This window comes from Phyllobates terribilis, unplaced genomic scaffold (assembly GCF_046119375.1).
Source record: "Phyllobates terribilis strain yellow unplaced genomic scaffold, ASM4611937v1 Scaffold_11__3_contigs__length_659146591, whole genome shotgun sequence".
Taxonomy (NCBI): Eukaryota; Metazoa; Chordata; class Amphibia; order Anura; family Dendrobatidae; genus Phyllobates; species Phyllobates terribilis.
In genome coordinates, this window is record NW_027362771.1 from 281668102 (window position 1) to 281693904 (window position 25803).

The 25803-nt window shown below is 39.6% G+C and overlaps 1 protein-coding gene across 1 annotated transcript in view; it reads left to right on the forward strand.

The window, feature by feature from the left end:
* PHYH (phytanoyl-CoA 2-hydroxylase) overlaps positions 1–23501 on the forward strand; it is a 46897-nt gene extending 23396 nt beyond the window's left edge. The window contains exons 6-9 of the mRNA XM_073652375.1: positions 8814–8995; positions 15147–15296; positions 16565–16699; positions 23003–23501. Of these exons, the coding sequence (XP_073508476.1) occupies positions 8814–8995; positions 15147–15296; positions 16565–16699; positions 23003–23056 (521 nt within the window). The 3' untranslated portion in view covers positions 23057–23501. The remainder of the gene's footprint in view (positions 1–8813; positions 8996–15146; positions 15297–16564; positions 16700–23002) is intronic.
* Positions 23502–25803: the final 2302 nt, after the last annotated feature.

Sequence of the window (25803 nt, forward strand, 5' to 3'; positions counted from 1 at the left end):
GTCCATTCCTTGTGTTCTTTAGCCCAAACAAGTCTCTTCTGCTTGTTGCCTGTCCTTAGCAGTGGTTTCCTAGCAGCTATTTTACCATGAAGCCCTGCTGCACAAAGTCTCCGCTTAACAGTTGTTGTAGAGATGTGTCTGCTGCTAGAACTCTGTGTGGCATTGACCTGGTCTTTAATCTGAGCTGCTGTTAACCTGCGATTTCTGAGGCTGGTGACTCGGATAAACTTATCCTCAGAAGCAGAGGTGACTCTTGGTCTTCCTTTCCTGGGGCGGTCCTCATGTGAGCCAGTTTCTTTGTAGTGCTTGATTGTTTTTGCAACTGCACTTGGGGAAACTTTCAAAGCTTTCCCAACTTTTCAGACTGATTGACCTTCATTTCTTAAAGAAATGATGGCCACTAGTTTTTCTTTACTTAGCTGCTTTTTTCTTGCCATAATACAAATTCTAACAGTCTATTCAGTAGGACTATCAGCTGTGTATCCACCTGACTTCTGCACAACACAACTGATGGTCCCAACCCCATTTATAAGCCAAGAAATCCCACTTATTAAACCTGACAGGGCACACCTGTGAAGTGAAAACCATTTCCGTTGACTACCTCTTGAAGCTCATCAAGAGAATGCCAAGAGTGTGCAAAGCAGTCACCAAAGCAAAAGGTGGCTACTTTGAAGAACCTAGAATATAAGACATATTTTCAGATGTTTCACACTTTTTTGTTAAGTATATAATTCCACATTCATAGTTTTGATGCCTTTAGTGTGAATGTACAATTTTCCGCCACCTCATCAAGAGCATGCCCAGGCGTTGTAGGGAGGTCATACAGTCACGTGGAGGCCACACACAATACTGAGCCTCATTTTGACTTGTTTTAAGGACATTACATCAAAGTTGGATCAGCCTGTAGTGTGTTTTTCCACTTTAATTTTGGGGGTGACTCCAAATCAAGGCCTCCATTGGTTAATAAATTTGATTTCCATTGATGATTTTTGTGTGATTTTGTTGTCAGCACATTCAACTTTGTACAGAACAAAGTATTCAATGAGAATATTTCATTCATTCAGATCTAGGATGTGTTATTTGAGTGTTCCCTTTATTTTTTTTGAGCAGTGTATGTGTATATGTATATATATATATATATATATATATATATATATATATATATATATATATATATATATATATATATATATATATATATATATAATTATAGTGTGTGTGTGTATATATATATATATATATATATATATATATATACACTGTGTTCCAAATTATTATGCAAAAAGTGTTTAGGAGTGATAAGGTAAGAATTTTTTTGTTTGTCAGTTAAACTCATTGATGGTGATGTGTGTCAGGGCTCTTTATATCACTGTAAGCAATTGCAGACACCTGTGCTAATTAGTTTGGCAGGTGTGTCCAATGAAAGGCAAGACTACTTAAGAAGGATGTCCCACATTATTAAGCAGCCTACATTTTCTGCCAAAATGGGAAAGAAAAAGGATGAGTCGGCTGGTGAGAAGCAACAAATTGTGGAGTGTTTAGGTCAAGGCATGACTACAATCAACATTGCCAAGACACTTCATCGTGATCATCGCACAATCAAGAAGTATGTAGCTGATTCACAGTACACACGTGTGCGTGCTGATAAGGGAAAATTGAGGACTCTTTCCTACAGGCAATTACGTCAGGTTAAAAGAGCAGCGGCAAAAAAGCCTTGTCATAGCAGCAGACAAGTTTTTAAAGCTGCTGGTGCCTCCAACGTCCCCTGAACAACAAGATGCAGGGTCCGTCAGAGGTTTGCAGCTGTGCATAAGCCATCCTGTCGACCTCCTCTATCCACTGCACACAAGCAGAAACGGCTCCAGTGGGCCAAACAATACATGAAGACTGACTTCAAAACTGTTTTGTTCACCGATGAGTTCCGTGCAGTGCTCGATGGTCCAGATGGATGGAGTGGAGGATGGCTGGTTGATGGACACCCCATGCAAACACGGCTACGGCGCCAACAAGGAGGAGGTAGAGTAATGTTTTGGCTGGAATCATGGGGAGAGAGATTGTCGGCCCCTTTAGGATCCCTGAAGGGGTAAAGATGAACTCCATAATGTATGTTGAGTTTCTCAAACAGCACTTCCTGCCATGGTTCAACAAGAAGAACCGTGCATTCCGCAGCAAGATCATTTTCATGCATGATAATGCCCCGTCTCATGCTGCACATAACACATCTGCATCTCTGGCTGCTATGGGCATAAAAGGGGACAAACTTATGGTGTGGCCCCCATGCTCCCCTGACCTCAACCCCATTGAGAACCTCTGGAGCATCATCAAAAGGAGTGTCTATGATGGTGGGAGGCAGTTCACATCTAAGCAACAGCTCCGGAAGGGTATTCTGTCCTCATGCAAAACAATTGAAGCAGAAACCATCCAAAACCTGACAAATTCAATGAACGAGAGAGTTCAGAAGCTCCTTTCGAACAAGCGGTCCTATGTGCAAATGTAACATCACCTAGAATAAAGTTTTGAGTTGAAAACTGTTTGATTTCAGTTTGTAATAACCTGCTAATGCTTATAATTTCAAAAATGACCATTTTTTTTGTTCTTTATTAAAATGAAAAGGTTGAAAACTCTGCTGTGCATAATAATTTGGAACATGCATTTTGAGTGCAGTTTGAGTGTTTTATTTTTTTTTTAATATACTGTTATCATAGGCAGTTTGTACAAAAACCTTTTAATTGTACTCTAATAGTTATTTGACTGGAAAATTACAATGACTGCAATTCATATAGGTAATTTGGGAAAATCTGAGAAAATATCACTTGCATGATAATTTGGAACACAGTGTGTATGTGTGTGTGTATATATATATATATATATATATATATATATATATATATATATATATATATATATATATTAAAAAAAACTATAAAAATAATATTGTGTGTGTGTATATATAATTACATTTTTAGTTCTCACCCCAGGGAATAATTCCATTTGGTGTTATTGTAACATACACAAAGTTTCGTAATATTGCAACATTGTTTACCGGTGGCTCAATCATCACAAAACTAACAATTAATTGTAATAAATGTACAATTTTTACAGTAGATTCACGGTTTCACTTTTTTAATGAAACACGCTTTGTTTGGTTCAGGATAGTCATGGCGCTGCTTCTCCACACACTGGAGAATAAACTGTTTCTGGTCTTCTTGAGTGCTCTGTGATGAATTGAATGTACTCATGAGTGCAATGAAGCATTCGGTGGCATCATTCATGATTTTCAATCCAGCGACTTTTGATGATGCTACGATGTAACTTGCATTAGTGTGCCACAGACAAGGATCTTAATGAAGAAAATCTTAGTTTATTTCCAGTGCAACAAACAGTCTTTTGTGTTGGACGACATGAAGTGATGAAGCTTCTTGTGTGACACAAGGTCTTCGGTAAGCAGCATGCGAGTTGAGCTGCCTTCCTTCTGCAGAGCCAGTACTATCTCAACTTTTCTACTGTTGGAACACCATTGTCAAAAAAAACCAGACCCACTGGGCGCCACAGGTGTCTGTTGAAAGTTTTTATTGCTGCCTCAGCAACAGGCGCGTTTATTCCTTTGTATGCTACAAGTTCTTGCAGTAATTTCAAGTCATTGTGCGGCGATGTGGCTGGGATCTGACAGAGGTACTAAGCCTTCAAGTATAAGCGGACAGGGCAAAATTGCCGGAGATTTTTTAACTCTGTTAAAGTTAAACGAAATTGGTGATGAAACATGAAAATCTTCAGAGCGTATATCACTTTGACTATCGTTTTGGCCCCATGGTAGGCGTCTGGAGTGTTTATGTGCATGTCTGGGTTTGCCAGCGAACGAAGAAACAGGAGTGCCAGTGCTAACAATTCCTTGTAATCATCTCTTGGATGGCATTGTGCAAGCTGCTTGGTGCAAAATTCCACTAGACACTCCTTAAGTGGACCTAGCTCAAGTCATCTTCCATTCCAGCAAAAAACTTGGTTTTATCCAGTTGATTCCAAGCAGCCGAACATCTCTCGAACAACCTTATATTTGGACCTGTTAATGCCGGCCACAATTTATCAAACATTCGTGCAATAATTAGCTTGTGAATGTGGTGCCTACACTGCAAACTCATAGTTCTTTCTGCAGTTTCTGTTGCAGGAGGACGCACGCACCAGCCTTTGTACCAGTGTTGCTACTGGTCGTGTCGAATAAACTTCACTTTACCATAGTTGCTGCAAATCACCCTAATATCGCTCATCAAAACTTGCAAATTACTATTATAAATTAACGTAAGTGAATTTCAGGCAAAAATGTAATTAGACAGTAAAAGACACATGGATGGGAGTGGTATTGGCTGCTGCGTACATGTTTAGAGATTAGACTTACCTAAAACAGTGAATAATACTGAATGTTGTCTGTAATCTGGCAAGTTTACTGTGAAACAGGAAATATAAACTGATATTAATAATATTTAAATATTCTTTACAAATAAGCAAATTGGAGAGAGTTTCAAGGAACGGTGGGGCCCTTATTGCTGCTCTATATTAAAACTACCCAAATCCTATTTTAACGGATATTAAGTGTTCAAGAGCTGACATTGAGCCACCTTGTAAACACGACAAAAAAAACGATTTTTTTTAAAGGATATTACAGATCATTATGTGTAACAATTATAGGGGGTGAGACGTTGAATAAAACTAATTTTTATTTTTTCTATAGAACACATTGTCACCCTAATATATATATTATAATTGTATTATTTTTTTAATTAATGATGTGGGTTTCTATTTCTGAAGTAAATTACACACTAGAAATTAACAAATTTTAACAAATTATTCCCTTTCTTATTTTTTCATAGTTGTAGAATGAGTGAATGGTAATAACCGCAGACTGGCTTGTTTCCAGTTTAGTTGTTATATATAAGTGTAGTAAATAAATACAGCTTAATTACGCCAATAGCCATGAAGTGCCATATTAAAACTGACAGCTGAGGATTCAGATAAAAAATCCTAAGAAGAAGTTTCACACCAGGGTTAATTCTTTATGCAAATGCTATTTACGCAATATTGATGAACAGATGAAAAATCAGTGATTTTTAAAGCACATCTCTACTTTGAAATAAAACCGATCATAGTGCAGGACTATGCAGTATAATCGTTTTTCTAAATCGCTCTATTAGAGGGTTTTGCTGTAAACTTGCAGCACAGACCACCAGAAGTCTGTGTTGCAGGCTGTGCTAACTAGGCAGTGCCCTGCTCCTGCTGCCAGGCTACCATCTTCATAGGTCATCAGACTTTACAGCACTCGCCCCTACACTGAAGATAGTAGCCTGGCAGCAGGAGCAGAACACTGAATTATAATAATTTTTTCTAATTCACTATTACAGGTTTTTGCAGTTAACACGCAAGCAGACTGCACTAAACTAGGCTGAGTCCTGCACTATAATTGTTCATCTTTTGAAGGTGGAGATATAACCCCTTCCCACCACATCCATTTGTTGTTTTTTTCACTAATGTTGATTTTTGCAAGACATGTTATATTTTTAATGGTTGTATTTATTGTACCATATACACTCCTCAACATTGAAATTGCAACACCAAGAAGGAAAAAGAATATTATAGAAATCACAGGATTGTTAGACTTGTTAATGATATGCAATTGATAAAAAAGGAAACAAAATTTTCAGAACATCTCGCTTTATTCAGTATTGAGCACCACATGCAGAGATACAGCACTTACATGCTTTGGCATGCTACTAGTGAGGTTATTAACCCCTTCGCAACCCTGGGATTTTCCATTTTTGCATTTTTGTTTTTTGCTCCCCCTGTTCCCAGAGCCATAACGTTTTTATTTTTTGGTCAATATGGCCGTGTGAGGGCTTATTTTTTGCGGGACGAGTTGTACTTTTCAACGCCATTACTAGTTTTACCATATAGTGTACGGGAAAACGGGAAAAAAATTCCAAGTGTGAAATTGCAAAAAAAGTGCAATACCACAGATGTTTTTTTTATTTTTTTTCTTTACCACGTTCACTGAATGCTAAAACTGACCTGCCATTATTACTCTCCAGGTCATTACGAGTTCATAGACTCCAAACATGTATAGGTTCTTTTTTTATTTAAGTGGTGAAAAAAAATTCCAAAGTTTGCTAAAAAAAAAAATAAATGGCGCCATTTTCCAAGACCCGTAGCGTCTCCATTTTTCGGGATCTGTGGCCGGGTGAAGGCTTATTTTTTGCGCCCCGAGCTGAAGTTTTTATTGATACCATTTTGAGGTAGATCCGATGTTTTGATCGCCCGTTATTGCATTTTATTGCAATGTTGTGGCGACCAAAAAACGTAATTCTGGCATTTAGAATTTTTTTCTCGTTACGCCGTTTACCGATCGGATTAATTCTTTTTTTATGTTGATAGATCGGGCGATTCTGAATGCGGCGATACCAAATATGTGTACTTGTTTTTTTTTTATTATTATTTTATTTTGAATGGGGCGAAAGGGAGGTGATTTAAACTTTTATATTTTTTATATTTTTTTAATATTTTTTAAAAATGTTTTTTCACTTTTTGCTTGCTTCTATAGTCTCCATAGGAGACTAGAAACAGCACTTGTCTGATCACCTCTATGTAGCAGAAATGGTCCTGTGCTATGAGCGCCGACCACTAGGTGGCGCTCATAGCGATCAGCTCATGACAACCACTGGAGTCTGCTGCAGACCCAGGGTTGTCATGCCCACGCATCGGTGACCCGCGATCACGTAACTGGTCACCGATGGGCGGGGTAAGTGACGCGCTTCGGGACCAGCGATGTTAAATGCCGCTGTCAGAGATTGACAGCGATATTTAACATGTTAACAGCCGCGGGTGGATCTCGATTCTACCCGCGGCTGTTGCGGGCACATGTCAGCTGTAAGAATCAGCTGACATGTGCCCGGTTCAGTGCGGGCTCAGCGCCGGAGCCTTCACTGAACTGGGGGTTACAGCCTGTTGCGTACAAATACGGCACAGGCTGTAAAGGGGTTAATGATCGTCTGAGGAATGTTCTGCCACCCTGAATACACGTGGGCATGCAAATTATAAAGATTCACTTCTGTCAGCTCCCTTTGCAATTGTCAACCAATGACGTCCCAGATGTGTTCAATGGGACGCTGCAGGCCATGATAGCATGTTTAGGCCACACGGGCTGCTCACAGTTAACACCAGCAACATGACCGCCTGGTCATGTTTGAAAAATGACTCCTAGGACACTTTCATGTTCCCTTGTGGAGGCCTCTTCATAGTGTTGCCCACATGGTCTCCAGACCAATCTGCAGCTATCATTGTGTCTAAGACAAAAGCAGAACTCATCGTTGCAGATAGACTTCTATTTCATCCTCCACTGTCATCTTGCGTTTCACTATGGTGACATGAGGTCAGTGGAGCACCTGTAGCTGGATGTCTTGTCCTTGGCTCAATGTCGCGCAAATGCCTTCTTATGGTTTGTGTAAACGCAGTATGCCTTGCGCTTGGTTTGAGATATCCAGTTTCACTTACAGTACAGAATAGATCACTACATCGCATTCTTTGACCCTGACTAGACCACGTGGGCAACGACATGAAGAAGTTTTCACAATGGAAAATACCACTGGTCCTACTCCCGAAATTATGGTTTTGTAGTGGCAAAATGGCCGTTAGCCAGACCTCTCTAGTCTTCATTCCCAGTACACTAACAGCTCAGCATTATAGATGTTGTTATGGAGCCAGCGGTATGGCTATTTCTTCTTGGGAGACATTTTTCTACACAACAACACTAGGCCGTATGTTGCTTGTGCTGCTGCGAGCGGCATGTGTTACCTAAACTTACCACTATGGCCAGCAGTGTTTATAGACCTGTCTCCCATCAAGCACATCTGGTACATTATTGTTCTGCAGTTGAAAAGGGAGATGCTGGCATCAGATCTTCATGATTTGCATTTCCAAACGCATTCAGCGTGGCAGATGATTCCTCAGACAATCACTGATACACACCTTGGCTGAAATAAATCGAGATGTTTTGAAGATTATGTTTACATTTTTTCATCATTTGCATATCATTAACATGAAATGTCAATCCTGTGAGTTCCATATCTCCACGACTTTTCCTTCAATGTTAAGGGGTGTATATTGGAAGCTGGTTAAAAGATTATTTGTGTGATAAAAATTAAATGGAAAAACAAAAACAATTCTTCCATTATTTTTTTGGGTTTCGTTTTTACATCATTCACTGTGTGTTAAAAGCTCTCAATATGACTCTGTTGAAGATTTAAAATAGGATAATCCTTTCACACCTGTGGAGAGGAAGTCCTCCCCAGACCAGGAGAACCATTGATGCCAAGCAAGAGCTTATGTATCAGGGACAAATGTCTTCTCTAGACCGTGCAACAATCAGCATTTAAGGACTGTGACATTTTTTTGTTTGTTTGGTGACTTTTTTTTTATTTTTTTTTTTAGAATATTTATCCTGGTCAGTTCTAAAGATCTGATACTTGATAGTTTAAAGAAAAACTGTTACTATGATAGACTTCTAAAAATGGAGAAATGGTGTAATTCCCTAAAAGAGTAAACCTACTAGTATCCACTGAACAAGCAATAAAAATACTGTTTAGGGCCCCCTTCCCACTTATGAGCAAGGCTGAAGATCAACACTGGACAGGACGCCCTTCCCACCCATAAGCAAGGTTGAAGATCCACTCGGCACAACCATGTATTACATGGTCACCTATGTTTCCCTCATTTGATGGTTATATGAATGATCATAACATCAGTTTCTGAATTTGAAATAACTTTTATTCCAGGTAAAAAGACCTCTCGGCATCCAATGCATCAGGATCTGCATTACTTCCCATTCAGGCCTGCAGACCTCATGGTTTGTGCTTGGACAGCAATGGAGCATATTGACCGAAGCAATGGATGCCTTGTAGTTCTACCAGGAACTCACAAGGAGGAACTCAAACAACATGATTATCCAGAGTGGGAGGTAAGGAGCAGTTTTGATTTCAGCCAAAGTCAAAAGGCCAATTCATCAAACATTTTTCGCAAATTGATTGAAATGTTGCAAATTGTCTTAGGCACATCGTACTTGGGCAATTGTGACCTTTGGAATTTTATGTCAGTCCCAGCCAGTGCCACCAACTATTTAAAAAATGAGTGCAGCTTCTCTGTGAGGCGTCATTACCTGGCACAGCCGTCAAATTCAGCAAAAGATGTTCCACAAAAGGGTCATAAATTATGACCGTCTTAGTTGGGTACTATTTCTGCAGTGGTGCTTGGTGCACACATTTTAATGGCACATCTTGATCAAGACCGCCATAAAAAGGGCAATCTTAATGAATTAGGGCCATAGTGTATACATACAGTTATATGAAAAAGTTTGGGCACCCCTATTAATCTTAAGCTTAATGTTTTATAAAAATTGGCGTATTTGCAACAGCTATTTCAGTTTGATATATGTAATAACTGTTGGACACAGTAATGTTTCTGCCTTGAAATGAGGTTTATTGTACTAACAGAAAATGTGCAATCTGCATTCAAACAAAATTTGACAGGTGCATAAGTATGGGCACCCTTATCATTTTCTTGTTTTAAATACTCCTACCTACTTTTTACTGACTTACTAAAGCATTTTTTTGGTTTTGTAACCTCATTGAGCTTTGAACTTCATAGCCAGGTGTATGCAATCATGAAAAAAGCTACTTAAAGTGGCCACTTGCAAGTTGCTCTCCTGTTTGAATCTCTTCTGAAGAGTGGCATCATGGGCTCCTCAAAACAACTGTCAAATGATCTGAAAACAAAGATTATTCAACATAGTTGTTCAGGGGAAGGATACAAAAAGCTATCTCAGAGATTTAACCTGTCAGTTTCCACTGTGAGGAACATAGTAAGGAAATGGAAGAACACAGGGACAGTTCTTGTTAAGGCCAGAAGTGGCAGGCCAAGAAAAACATCAGAAAGGCAGAGAAGAAGAATGGTGAGATCAGTCAAGGACAATCCTCAGACCACCTCCAGAGAGCTGCAGCATCAACTTGTCACTGTGCATCGGTCAACTATACAACGCACTTTGCACAAGGAGAAGCTGTATGGGATAGTGATGCGAAAGAAGCCGTTTCTGCTAGCACGCCACAAACAGAGTCGGCTGAGGTATGCAAAAGCACATTTGGAGAAACCAATTTCTTTTTGGAAGAAGGTCCTGTGGAGTTGTTTGGTCATACAAAAAGGCGTTATGCATGGCGGCAAAAAAACACAGCATTCCAAGAAAAACACTTGCTACCCACAGTAAAATTTGGTGGAGGTTCCATCATGCTTTGGGGCTGTGTGGCCATTGCCGGTACCGGGAATCTTGTTAAAGTTGAGGGACGCTCAGTGTCAGCAGATTCTTGACAATAATGTTCAAGAATCAGTGATAAAGTTGAAGTTACGCAGGGGATGGATCTTTCAGCAAGACAATGATCCAAAACACCGCTCCAAATCTACTCAGGCATTCATGCAGAGGAACAATTACAATGTTCTGGAATGGCCATCCCAGTCCCCAGACCTGAATATCATTGAACATCTGTGGGATCATTTGAAGAGGGCTGTCCATGCTCGGCGACCATCAAACTTAACTGAACTGGAATTGTTTTGTAAAGAGGAATGGTCAAAAATACCTTCATCCAGGATCCAGGAAATCATTAAAAGCTACAGGAAGCGACTAGAGGCTGTTATTTTTGCAAAAGGAGGATCTACTAAATATTAATGTCACTTTTCTGGTGAGGTGCCCATACTTATGCACCTGTCAAATTTAGTTTGAATGCAGATTGCACATTTTCTGTTAGTACAATAAACCTCATTTCAAGGCAGAAACATTACTGTGTCCAACAGTTAATAAATATATCAAACTGAAATAGCTGTTGCAAAAACACCAATTTTTATAAAACAATAAGCTTAAGATTAATAGGGGTGCCCAAACTTTTTCATATAACTGTATATAAAGTAATGGTGTAGATAAATACTTTGTAGTCAGTAGATTTTTTTTTTTTTACCATCTCACTAAATATTTTACATTGGAGATAATAAGGAACAAATGTGGATCAATTAATGCTGATACGCCCTAAAAAGCACACGGAGTGAATGGGCTAATTAAAAACTATTCATTATTTTATTCCACAGAAATAGAACACAAACATTTAATTACAATGAAGACATAAAGTATAAAAGTAGGCAGAGATTGAGTAATAACTACAACAGTAAGCAAACCTTTGGCACAATACATTGCGAGTGAGGTCAGCAATTTGCACAATTGTACCTGGATATTTGCTGAATGGTCAATATGTGATGCATTAGGATTAGGCAGTGCTGTGGAGTCGGTAAGCCAAACCTCTGACTCTTCAATTTCCCTGACTGCCACTCCCGACTACGACTCCCTCATACATGGCTCATATTTAAGTGATAAATTTACTGTAGTAAAATGGTAAAATCTGGCTTTTCATCACTATTATGATACAATAATCCAGCTATTTAGATAGAACATAAAATATATTTATTGGAATACAACTTTAGAACACAAAAAAAACTTTCATAAATTGTAAATATGTAATACACTATGCAGTAAGTGGGGAAAAAACAGTTTTCAATAAAAACATACTGAACATTTGTGCAGTCTATGAATTTGTTCTGAGAAATAGTATTGCCTCCATCAGATCCTCCTTCATAAATGGCCAATCTGATCTAATTATTTTAAGACTAGAGAACACATTCATCTCAACTAAAAGCCTAGATCATAGATCAGGAATAGGACAGACACTTATAGGACATTTCATAACTTTCCCAAATTCTTTTGAAAAAATGTTCAGCACATACTGTATTGAAATACTGTACCCAATTTATTATATATTTTATGAGTCCGTCCATTTTATACCGACTCCACCAAAATGGACAACGACTCCGATTCCACAGCCCTGGAATTAGGATATATGCTATCCTTGCCCTTTATTTAGTTGTTATTCTCTATCTGCTACCTTTTTATACTGGAAGTCTAATTCATTATAATTAAATGTTTTAATTATGTGGAATAAAATATTGAATAGTTTTTAATTAGCCCATTCACTCCTTCGTGTGTTTTTTGGGGTCTAATTGGATGTTATTATTGAAGTTGCTAATTGTGACTTTGTAGATTTACAGCTGATCAAATAAGTATTGAACACGTCACAAATTTAGAAAATTGGTGAAATGTTCAATACTTATTTTACCTGCTGGAAGTAAATATATTTCTAAAGGTGCTATTGACATGAAATTATCACCAGATGTCGGTAATAACCCATCCAATCTACACAGGCGAATAAATCAAACCATAGATGTCCATAAATATGTGTAATAATGAGAAATGACACATGGAAAAAGTATTGAACACATGAAGAAAGAGAGGTGCAAAAAGCCATAGAAAGTCATACCACCAGCTGAAATCTTATCAGTAATTAGAAATCAATCCTGCCACTTAGTGAAAAATATCAGCTGGTTCAACTAATAGCCTATAAAAAGGTGTCTCATTACCAAGGTGCCACTCAAGAAACATCTCATAATGGGTAAAACCAGTGAGCTGTATCAAGACCTTCTTAACCTTATTGTTGCAAAACATACTGATTGCATTGGTTACAGAAGAATTTCTAAACTACTGAAGGTTCCAGTGAGCACTGTTGGGGCCATAATCTGGAAGTGGAAAGAACATAATTTCACTATAAACCGAACAAGAACAGGTGCTCCCCGCAAGATTTCAGATAGAAGAGTGAAAAGAATGTTCAGAACAATTGTCCAAGAGCCAAGGACCACCTGTGGAGAGCTTCAGTAAGACCTGGAATAAGCAGGTACAATTGTTTTCAAAGAAAACCGTAAGTAATGCACTCAACCTCCATGTCATGTATGCATGCTCACCATGTAAGACTCAATCACCGAACAAAAAGTATGTTCAAGCGCATTTATAGTTTGCTCAACGTCATTTAGATAAGCCTGTGAAATACTGGGAAACTATAGTCTGGTCAGATGAGACCAAAATTGAACTCTTTGGATGCCATAATACACACCATTTTGGAGGCCAAAATGCACTGCATATCACCCCAAAAACACCATACCAACAGTGAAGTTTGGAGGTGGGAATATCCTGGTGTGGGGCTGTTTTTCAGCATATGGCACTGGCAAACTTCGTATAATTGAAGGAAGGGTGAATGGACACCATCTACCAGGATGATAAATATGAAACAAGGGTGGACAATTCAGCAACACCATAATCCCAAACACACAGCCAAGGAAACTCATTAGGTTTCAGAGAAAGAAAATAAAGCTGCAAGAAAGGCCCAGCCAATCACCTGACCTGAATCCAATAGAAAATGTGTGGAAGGAACTAAATCTCAAAGTTCATAGAAGGAGCCCACAAAACCTTCAGGATGTGAAGAGTGTGTGGATGGATGGGCCAAAATTATAACTGAGCAATGCATGCGACTAGTTTCTCCATACAGGAGGTGACTTGAAGCGGTCATCACCAACAAAGGTTTTTGTGCAAAGTATTAATTAAATTTAAGTAAATGTGTTCAATACTTTTTCCATGTGTCATTTCTCATTATTACGCATAATTTATGGATATCTATAGTTTGATTTCTTTGCCTTTGAGGATTGGATGGGTTGTTACTGACATCTGGTGAGAATTTCATGTCAAGAGCACCGTTAGAAATATGTTTACTTAGAAATTTGGTGATGTGTTCAATACATATTTCACCCGCTATATATGAGAGTCATAGGACAGAAGTTTATATTTGCATAGCTCCTAATATTTTCATATGAATATGTAGAATTATACTGCAGGGATCTGTGCTAGGGCCGTTTCTTTTTAATCTCTTTATTAATGAGCTTGTGGATAGGATTGAGAGTAAAGTATCAGTCTTCGTTGACTACACCAAACTGTAGGATATTAAAAACTGACTTTGACAGGACAAGATTATAAAACGATCTGGATAAAATGTCTGAATGGATATACACTTGGCAGATGAGGTTTAATATTGATAAATGTAAAGTAATGCACCTAGGACCGAGTAATCCTATTGCTGCATATACATTAAATGGAAATATACTCTGGACTGCAGAACAGCAGAAGGACTTGGGTATTCTGATTACAAGTAAGCTGAGCATCAGTACTCAATGTCAAGCAGCAGCCGCAAAAGCAAACAAGATTTTAGGATGTATAAAAAGAAAGAGAAAATCCTGTGATCCCAACGTACTGTTGCCCCTTTATAAATCACTGGGGAGGCCTCATCTAGAATATACATTCCAGTTTTGGGCTCCACATTTTAAAAAGGATATTCAGAAGTTAGTTAGTTCAAAGGTGGGCAACTAAGTTATTACAAGGGATAAAAGGCCTTTCATATGAGTAAGAGGTTGGGCTTGTGCATGCATATAAATGAGATCTTCCCTGAGACGTATCTCTTTATAAGCTAAATACACGTGTTGTCAATACAAGGGACTGGCACATGACTTATTCCTTCCAAAGACAATACTAAGGACCAGGGGGCGCTCATTACGGGTGGAAGAAAGGCGATTCCGGTAGCTAAATAGGAAAGGGTTCTTTACAGTCAGAGCAGTCAGACTGTGGAATGCCCTACCACAAGAGGTAGTAATGGCAGACACTATAACAGCTTTTAAAATAGGGCTGGATGACTTCCTCGATACACATAACATTGTGGGTTATAGATAACAAAAAATGTATAATTGGTGAAGAAAAGTTGAACTTGATGGACCTAGGACTTTTTTCAACTGATGTAACTATATAACTTTTGTAATGTAGAAATATTATATGCATATTATAGTTTACTGCTATTCAAACTTTTATTCATCTGTATCCGAATTTAATGTCTTTGAATTGGGTTCCAGGTCTGGTACATAGTCCTCTGGCCCTCCGCTGGCTTGCCAATCACTGGTTCTAGATATTAGAACCAAGGGCATTCACTTGTTACCTCTTAGGGGAATCTTATGGATCTTATGGATGTTTGGCAAGCTTTTATCTGAGTCCCCATGCATTTTAAATATTTTTCTTTTAAAGTGATTAGGGGCTGATGTGTCGTGTCAAACTGACTGGTTTGCAATAATGCAAGTGAATTTTCTCTTTTTAGGGTGGTGTCAATAAGATGTACCATGGAGTTCGTGATTTTGATCCAAATGGTCCTAGAGTACATTTGTCGATGGAGAAGGGAGACACTGTGTTCTTTCATCCCTCCCTTATTCATGGATCTGGAATGAACAAGACAGCTGGATTCAGAAAGGTAAAAAAAAGACTGTGCTGCTTAAGTAATAACCGCAAAATAACACTGTATGGTGTTCTTTTATTAAGTTAAGTCCTGCATTGTAACCTTGATGGCTTGTACTTCCATAACAATATATGGATGATTTCTCTTTGGCCCTGTCGAAAGTTTCACTTTTCATCAGCTTTGGCTATAAAAATCCTTTTCTATTTTAAGCACATATTGTACTTCTCAGTTTTCTGCTGCACATTTTTTATATGAACTATCTATCTATCTAATCAACAAAATCTGCACTATAATATGGCGTCCTTCCCTTCTGAGCTTTACACTGTGTCTGAAAAGTAGTTTACGATTACATGTAGGGTATTGGCGCACTCAGGAGAAATTGCACAACAAACTGAGAGGTTAGCTCTTCTAAAAATTAAAAACTTGGGGCTAAAACAAGATTTTAGTGGTAAAAATGGAATTATTCTTTCTTCATCACCCAATGGTATAAAATTCTATGAGGCACATGTGGTGTCAATATGATCACTTCACCCGTAGATTAATTAATTGAGAGGTGTGGTTTGCACAATGGGGTCACTTATGGAGGTGGGGGGGTCTGCTGTTCTGGCACCTCATGGGCTCTGCGAATATGATGTGGCACCCTCAACTATAAGAACAAAATCAGAACTCCAATATGGCGCTCCTTTCCTTCTGAGCTTTGCACTGTGCCTCTAAAGTATTTTTTGACCACATGTGGGGTATTGGTGTACTTAGGAGAAAATGCATAACAAATTGTAATGTTTATCTATTCCTATTAGCCCTTCTGAAAATGAAAAACTTTGGGGCAATACATCATTTTAGTGGAAAAATGGTAATTTTCCATTTACTCAGCTCAATGTTATACAATTCAGTGAATTGCCTGAGGTTTAAAAATTCTCACTACACCCCTAGATTAATTTCTTGAGGTGTAGTTTCCAAAATGGGGTCACTTGTGGGGCTTTCCACTGTTTATACACATCAGGTACTCTGCAAACGCTGTATGACATCCGCTATAGATTTCAGCTAATTTTGCATTCCAAAAGTCAAATGGTGCTCCTTCACTTCTGAGCCCTGCTGTGCTCCCAAACAGTAGTTTTCCACCACATATGGGTTCTCGGCGCACTCAGGAGAGACTGCACAAGAATATCTATCTATCTATCTATCTATCTATCTATCTATCATTAATGTGTAACCTTTAGGTTTGCCACTATTTATTTTTCCAGGTGAAGATGAATCACTGTTTTGTGGGCTTTTTGTCATTATAGGCAATTTCCTGCCATTATGCCAGCTCCGATTGTTACTACATAGATGTCAAGGGAACAATTCAGGAAAACATTGAGAAAGAGGTTGTAGATCTTGCACTGAAACGCTATGGATTAGAATCTGGGATAACCTTAAAGGTATGACGTTACCATGTTACCATTTTTTTGTTTTAAAGGGCTGATGGGGGTAAATGGAGCGCAAACAGTCTCACTGTAAATAACCTCCTGTCACATGTAGTTCCAGCGGAAAGAGCTTAGAGATAATCACAAGACTTTGAAGGGTCAATTGAACACCGTAGGTAAAAAACTATCCTTTTTCATCATACTACCGAACAATAAGTAGAATAAAATGCAGTCAAAAGGTCAAATGGAAATAAAAATGGTATCACTGAAAACGTCATCTTGTCCCGAAAAAAAAAAGCCACCAATACTGCTCAGTCAGCAGAGAAATAAAAAAGTTACAGCTCTTTTTTTGTAAAGAATAAAATTGTCTAATTGCTTATACCGCATGAGGAACGGTGTAAAAAATAATTAAAACCAAATCTTGACCTTTTGTTGATTTGTTCATTCTAGCTCCCAAAGATCACAGTAAGACTCGGTGCACATTTATCCTTAGCTCTACGTTGAGCGCTTACACCGGTGTCTCCATGTAAATCTCTGAAATACGTGATTCAGACAGAATCCCTGGCGGGAGATTCCCTGTAATGAGGCAGATGCAGGTACTGTGGATGCCATCTGGCTGCCTATGATCCGGCGGTGTCCGTCTTTTTAAGTGTGCATAAAAGTGCGGTCGACCAGTTTTGTGCACCTGTGAAAAGAAGGACACCGCTGAAAAGAAGCCAGATGGAGTCCAGAGTAAACCTGCTGCCTCATTATAGTGAATGGATCTCTTGAGGGTTTCATCTGAATCACATCATTAGGAGATTTAGATGGAAACCCCGATGTAAGTGCTCAGTGTAGAGCGCAGGATAAATGTGATCCCAAACGTTATGTAAAATGTTCCCAACAAAAGTTTCAACTCAATCCACAAATAAAGCAAGTCCCCACACAGGTCCGGTTTCTGTTAATGGAAATATAGGGGGCTTCCACGTTACTGGTAGCACAAAGGCACTGAAAAAGCAAAATGGCTCCTCACCCTGCAAAAGAAATGCAGCAAATTCTGCTCTCCCATATCCAAATGTGCCCTCCCTTTTGATCCCCACAGTATGTTTAAACTGCATTTGGCATCCACATGTTTAGAATTTCTGTAGCAGTGAGAACCCGCTTAATTTACAGGGTCCATGTCTCCAGAAGCACGAGCTGGGCACAACGTACGGGCACTACAATGGCGGATTTGCAATTTTGACTCCGCAACATCCATTGCTACTTGTTTCTAGAAAGCACCAATGGAGTCAAAATTGTCTCTACACCTGTATGTAAATTCCCAGAGGGGTGTAATTTCCCAAATGTGGTGACTTTTATGTGGGGATTCTGCTCTTCTGGAACGAAGGGCTCTGTTTATGGTGTCCGCAAACTATTCTACAATAATTTGTTTTCCAAGAGTCAAATAGCGCTCCGTCCCTCCCGAGTCTCGCCGTGTTGCTAAGCAGTACTGTACAGCCATGTATGGGGTATTTCCACATTTAGCATAAATTGTGGGACACATTTTTGTGCCATTTTTCCCCATTTCCCCATGTGAAAACGTAAAATCTGGGGCTAAACCTACATTTTTGTGCTAAACATGTCATTTTTTCTTCACCGCCCAATGGTATAAAATTCTGTGTCACACATGGTGTCAATATGATCACTACACCCTTTAGATGAATTCATTGAGTGGTTTAGTTTTGTATAATAGGGTCACTTATGGGATGGGTTCTGCTGTTCAGGCACATCATGGGCTCTGCCAATGTGACATGGCACCCAAAAATCATAACTACAAAATCTGCATTACATATAGCGCTCCTTCCCTTCTGAGCTTTACGCTGTGCCTGAAAAGTAGTTCCTGATTACATGTAGGGTATTGGCGTATTCTGGAGAAACTGCACAACAAACAGTGAGTTCCATTTTTTCTAATTAGCCCTAATAAAAATTCAAAACTTGGGGCTAAAACATTTAGTGGTAAAAATGTAATTATTCTTTCCTCATCACCCAATGGTATAAAATTCTGTGAGGCACATGTGGTGTCAACATGCTTACTGCACCCCTAGATTAATTCATTGAGGGGTGTAGTTAGTAAATTAGTAAACCTCAGGGGCTCTGCCAATGTGACATGGCACCCTCAAACCATTCCATCAAAATATAAACTAAGCTTTGCCTCAAAAATAGTTTTCAACCACATATTGGATATTGGCGTACTCGGGAGAAATTCTGTAACAAATTTGTTTTCTCCTATTACCCCTTTTGAACATTAAAAATTTTGGGGCAGTTCAACATTTTAGTGGAAAAAAATGGTAATTTTCCATTTACTCAGCCCAATGTAAACAATTCTGCAAATCGCCTAAGGATTAAATTTGCTCACTTTTCACCTACATGAATTTCTTGAGAGGTGTAGTTTCCAAAAGGGGGTCATTTGTGGGGGTTTCCACTGCTAAGGCACATCAGGGGCTCTGCAAACGTGATGTGACATCCACTATCGATTCCAGACAATTTTGTGTTCTGAGAGTCAAATGATGCTCCTCCCTTCTGAGCCCTGTCGTGCATCCAAACAGTAGTTTTCCACCACATAAGGGGTATTGTACTCAGGAGAAATTGGGCAAGAAATTTTGGGGTCCATTTTCTCATGTTACCCTTGTGAAATTGCAAAATTTGGGGCTAAAGCAAAATTTTTTGGGAGAAAAAGTTAAATGTTCATTTTTTTCTTTTCACATTGCTTTAATTCCTAAAGGGTTAATAAACTTCTTAAATGTGGTTTGGAGCACTTTGAGGGGTGCAGTTTATAAAATGGTGTCACTTTTGGGTATTTTCTATCATACAAGCCTATCAAAGTTACTTCAAATATAATGTGGTCCCTAAAGAGAATTGGTTTTGTAAATCTTGTTGGAAAATGAGAAGTTGCTGATCAACTTTTAACCCTTCTAACTTCCTAACAAAAAAAATTGTTTAAAAAATGATGCTGATGTAAAGTAGACATATGGGAAATGTTATTAATTAACTATTTTGTGTGATAGAACTCTGGTTTAAGGGCATAAAAATTTTGGAAATTGCTAAATTTTCATCAAAATTCCAATATTTTCAGAAATAAATGCAAAAAATTTCAACCTAAATTTACCACGAACATAAAGTCACGAAAAAACAGTCTCAGAATCACTGGAAACTTTGAAGCATTCCACACTTATTACCACATATAGTGACACTGGTCAGAACTGTAAAATTTGGCCTGGTCATGAAGGTGAAAAAGGGCTGGGTGTTAAGGAGGGTTAAGTAGAACCAAGTACATCCTCCACATCTGTAGAAGGACCTCATAGAATTGGGTTCTGATATTTGAGCACAAGCTTTTCTCATACACATGACATCTCTTAATTCTTTTTTCTAATTTTAGGCCTTAAATAAATTGTGATTTTAGGACTAGATAGGGAAAACCACAACTAGCTACTGACTGGTGTAGATATAATATATATGTGATCAAATATAATAAATTATTTTATAACCTACTTCTTCCTTTAACATGGTACAAAAATGCGTATTCTTGCTTCACGTTTGATTTTTGTTTCACATCAAAATTAGTTTGCTAAATTATTCCCACTGAGTTTATAGAGACTTGGCTAATTCACTAGGGCTGTACAGACGTGACCAAAAGTTTTGAGACTGACACAAATTTTGGTTTTCACAAAGTTTGCTTCTTCATTGTTTTTAGACCTTTTGGTCAGCTATTTCTATGTTTCTTTTCTGATGTAGAATTATTAAAATTTCAGTTTTTACATTTTTGACAAATACTCTACTTACAGGGTTGACCCCTATTTTTTAAGACTTCAGCAATTCACCCTGGCATTCTGAATCTCAGCTTCTAGACCACTGGTGCACAGCCTGGGGCAACATGCAGGTCTGGATGCCTTTCTATGCTGCCCCCAGCTATCTGGTCACATACATGGCTGATAGTTTCTGGTGGCTGCTTATATGTATTTTCCATGTTACTGACTAGAGGAGTGTCGAGGAGCATCATGGGGATGGGGTTGTTTCAGTCTGACAATGTGACCCTTGGATCAGAAAACTCCCCAGATCTCAACCTCATTAAGAACCTGTGGTGAATCTTCAAAAAGTGGGTGGACAAAGATAAATACAGAAATTGTGGTAAACCCCAAGCACTGATTAGGTAAGTATGGGTGGTCACCAGACAGTATGTGCCCCAGAAGCTGATATCCAGCTGGCAGAGTGAAATGAAGAAGTCTTGAAAAATAAGTCAACTCTGTAAATACTGAGTCTTTGTTTAAACCCGATATGTATCAATAAAAGTATAAAAACTGATAAAATTATTTTAATTTTACTTCATTAAGCATAGAAACATCTGACTAAATGGTCTAACAACGATAAGGCAGGAAACTTTTTGGACAGAACCAAAGTTAGTGTTGGCCTCGAGTTGACCATGACTATGTATTCTGACAAACGCTGCTATTGTTTGCATTTTCAACCGGCATAACTGAATACAGCTCTGGATTATAATACCATTGTCGACTGGTAATCTAGCACTATCTAGTGGCCCTTATTAGTATTGCTAGCACAACATCAACTGGGCTTGTGCCGGTGCCATCTTCTCTGTATATATTTTACTAGCTATTGAACCCATTCTACGCCCAGGTGGCGAGCATTTTTAATGGTATATGGTCTCCCATGCTGGTATGTGCTGCCCCCTTCCTGGTATTTCTGCTGCCCCCATCCTGTCCCCACCATCCTATCCTGGTATACATAGCACCCCTCATCCCCATCCTGGTATGCATGGCACCCCTCACCCCCAATCTTGGTATGCATGGCACCCCTCATCCCCAATCCTGGTATGCATGGCACCCCTCACCCCTATACTGGTATGTATGGTACCCCTCATCCCCTATCCTGGTATGCATGGTACCCCATCCCTATCCTGGTATGCATGGTACCCCGCATTCCTATCCTGGTATGCTTGGCACCCCATCCCTTATCCTGGTATGCGTGGTACCCCGCATACCTATCCTGGTATGTATGGTACCCCTCATCCCTATCCTGGTATGCATAGTACCCCATCCCTATCCTGTTATGTATGGTACCCCTCATCCTTATTCTGGTATGCATTGCACCCCTCACCCCCCAATTCCTGGTATGCATGGTCCCCTCACCCCCCAATCCTGGTATGCATGGCACCCCTCATCCCTATCCTGGTATGTATGGCACCCCTCACCCCCCAATCCTTGTATGTGTGGTACCCCTCATCCTGGTATGCATGGCACCCCATTCCTCATCCTGGTATGCATGGTACCCCTCATCCCCCAATCCTGGTATGCATGGTACCCCTCATCCCCCAATCCTGGTATGCATGGTACCCCTCATCCCCCAATCCTGGTATGCTTGGTACCCCTCATCCCCCAATCCTGGTATGTGTGGCCCCCTCACCCTCCAATCCTGGTATGTATGGCACCCCTCATCTCTTTCACGCTGCACACATACAAAAAAATAAACACTTATACTCACCTTTCTTCCCTGTGCTCCAGCGCTGCGGTGCCCTGTTCTGCCGGAGGCCGGCGGAGGAGTGCGGCGCCAGAGTACGCGCGTGCCCATACCGCGCTGTCCTGCGCCATTTTGCTGAAGCCATACTGCAAATGTGTCTTCAGTAAAATGGCGCCGGATAGCGCTATGCGAAGAGAGGCGCCGCAGCAACACTCCTCCCGGTCAGGTAAGTATGGCGCCGGAGATCGCGGTATGGGTTCAGTGTCTACGCATACCATGATCTCCGGCGCCATACACTCCTCTTACCAGTAACGGCTCCATGCGTGCTTCTGTCTGGAGCCAGACTGTGCAGGCGTGTCGCGCTTGCACAGTCTATAAAGGCTTCAGACAGAGACACGCATCTCCCGTTATATTATAGATATTATTCACATATCGATTTTGTAATTGCATCAATCACCAGCCTCTCCTCTGCTGATGTTAATTGATTTTTTTTTGTTTGTTTAGAGAACTATTTTGATATCTGCATGTAATAGTATTGGTAATTTTCATAGTTTATAGATGTTATATTTCAGGCTGTAGCTCTGAATATAAAAGCTGTAAAATAATGTGTGTTATATACTTTAGCCTACAAATTACAAGCTCCTTTGTATAGATGACTCTTGCTTGCATTAAAGACCATGTAAATATATCTAGTGTTAACATTTTTGGCGATGCTGCATTAGAGGTACTATACAAATTTATTTCAAGAGTCACTTAATTTAATTTGTGCTGCTGTACCTTACGTCATTCTTGCGTGTTTTTGCCTTATTGACATTTTCTTTTTTTCCTCAGGATGCCTGGATGGCAAAAGCGCGTGTTGTGCACGGAGAGAGAATCAACCTGTAACCGATGTCCTGATTTCCTTGTGCCGCAGAGAAGAGCTCAAGACCTTAACGTGCCTCCACTGTTCTCAAGCGCTGTGATTTCTATTTAAGAACAGAAATGATTTCTTTAATTAAAGTTACTAGTTTTAATGGAAGGTTATAAGATGTGCTCTAATTAGTGAACGTACCTGTATACACTAACAGTAGTGAATATCAAATGCCATTTGCATGAACACCATAATACAGCTGCTTTTCCATAATTGCATTGTCCAGGCATGGTAGTTACCTTCAATTCTAATATTCTACTTCTGCTATTATAACAACTTGTAAGAAACTTAAAAACACTTAAGATCTTTCATAATTTTATAACCACTATTCTACTGCTTGAATGTTTTAGCCAATTAAGGAACAAGTAATGTTTGACCTATTTTATGTGTCTGAAATAAAACAGAATATGTTGGAAAATATTCTGATGTTTGTCATATTTTTTGCTTTTAAGATTTCTATCTGTTATCATTGCCACACTTGTTTTTCAGATATTACTGCCAAAGCTGGAGTGACAGCAACCATTACCTGTACAACTCCATACTTACTTGGTTTCTTTAAGTAAAACCAGTATTTGCCCCCGTCCACCCCACATCTGTAGAAGCGTTGCACAGAATTGGTTTCTGATATTGGAGCACAAGCTTTCATTACACATCACATACTGTATCTCTTCATTCTCTCCTCTAAACCAATACTAGCTGCTGACTGGTGTAGATATAATATATGCAAGAAATGTGATGCAATATATTCTAGTTTAACGTTGTTCTTTATATATTCATGCTTAATGTACAGTGCCTTGAAAAAGTATTCATACCCCGTGACCTTTTCCACATTTTTTTCACATTACCTACGAACTAAAATGTATTTTATTGGGAGTTTATATGATATACCAACACAAACTAGCAAGTATTTGTGACGTGTGAAGGAAATCATACATGGTTTTCTAACTTTAAAAATATAAATCTGAAATTGTGATGTGCATTTTGTATTCAGCCCCCTTGTCGTCTGATACTCTTAAATAAATAAATTGATTACTCAGGATTTTATTTATTTATTTTACTCACTTATATAGCGCCATTAATTCCACAGCGCTTTACAGAGATTATGGGCACCGTCCCCATTTGGGCTCACAATCTAAATTTTATGCCAGTTGTGGTAAAGCGACTTGCTCGGCTCTCCCAGAGCCATCTTCTGCATGGCCCGTCTTACCGCCTTCCTGACATGTGAGTCCTCAGACGGTCCTGGGAGGGTGGGGCGGTTGCTCTGCCCTGGATGGCGTCCACCAGAAGCTGCTCCTGCTGGTGCTGCTGCTGCGCCTTTTGCTGCAACTGGATCTGTTGCAGCAACAGTTTGGTCGTCTCCTGATGAGCTTGCTGCCGCAGGATCTGCTGCTGCTGTAGCTCCCGGTATTGCTGCAGCTGCTCCCAGTGCTGCTGCATGCTCTGCTCGCTCTGCAGGTGTTGTTGGTGCTGCACTTGTTGGCTTTGAAGTAGGTGTTTCAGGAGCTCCTCCATGCTGCTGGACATCTCTGGCTGGCTGGCGACCTTCAGCCAGGACATCCACTGTTCTCTGGCAGGTACACGTATTCCTGGAATCTTGCCAGCACTCTCACACCAACTGTGGTAAAGCCACTTGCTCGGCTCTCCCAGAGGCAGACACAGGACACACGTCTCGAGTTAACTTCCTACTGGTTTATTTAGACGGCATAAGCTCCAGCCAGGGTTCCACAAAAATAAACAGGCCCTCTCCGGGGTAACGGAAAAACAAAAGATAAAGTATAACAGTAAAAGGAGGTGAAGCAGCTCCCCAGCCAGTAGTATCAATCTGTCCCGTTAAATACTCACTCGCACGGACACCGTCCTGTGACCAGTAATCAACATAGAAGAAAAAGTTTTCCAGCGGAGTGGTATCCAATTTCCAAAATTTATTATGCAGAAAATAAAATCTTTAATCCAAACAGGGAGTTACACAGTGCTTAAGCCAACATGTTTCGACAGATGGTCTTTTGCCATGACTAAGACCATCTGTTGAAACATGTTGGCTTAAGCACTGTGTAACTCCCTGTTTGGATTGAAGATTTTATTTTCTGCATAATAAATTTTGGAAATTGGATACCACTCCGCTGGAAAACTTTTTCTTCTATAAAGTATAACAGAGTCCATTAGCGAGCGGGACTCCGCCCGCTCCGGGTAGCACAGTGAAGTCTCACCAAACACCAGTCCTCTGGCTTCGCCAAACACAGCCTGGAGACTTCACTCTCCAGACCACACACTACAGAAAAAAACAGTGATTGAGCATTTAAACTTGCTCAGCCACACCCTGAGGGGAGGTAGTGTGAATGGCTTCCCACTCTCTTTGCCATTAACAAGAAAACACACGCTTTAAGTGAGTTAACCCCCAGCATATAACATGCTGGCAGAAAGTTTGTAGGTTTCAGTTCACAGAGGCTAGCAGCCGGAGTGACACATACCTCCCCTCGTATATAACACCAGTGACTCTGTCACACAGTAATTGTAATCCAAAACCAGGAGTGCGTAAAAAAAATGCAAAAGTGGTGCACATGTTTTATTATACTTCTCTTCTGTTTGTTCCTTTCCTGGTCTTGGCTTACAAATACTGAGATAAAAAACTCATCAAATAATCAACGTGTGCACGTGGCCTTTAAAGGTTTGTTTGAGAACATTACGGATCATACAGCATCATGACACCAAGAAACATACCAAA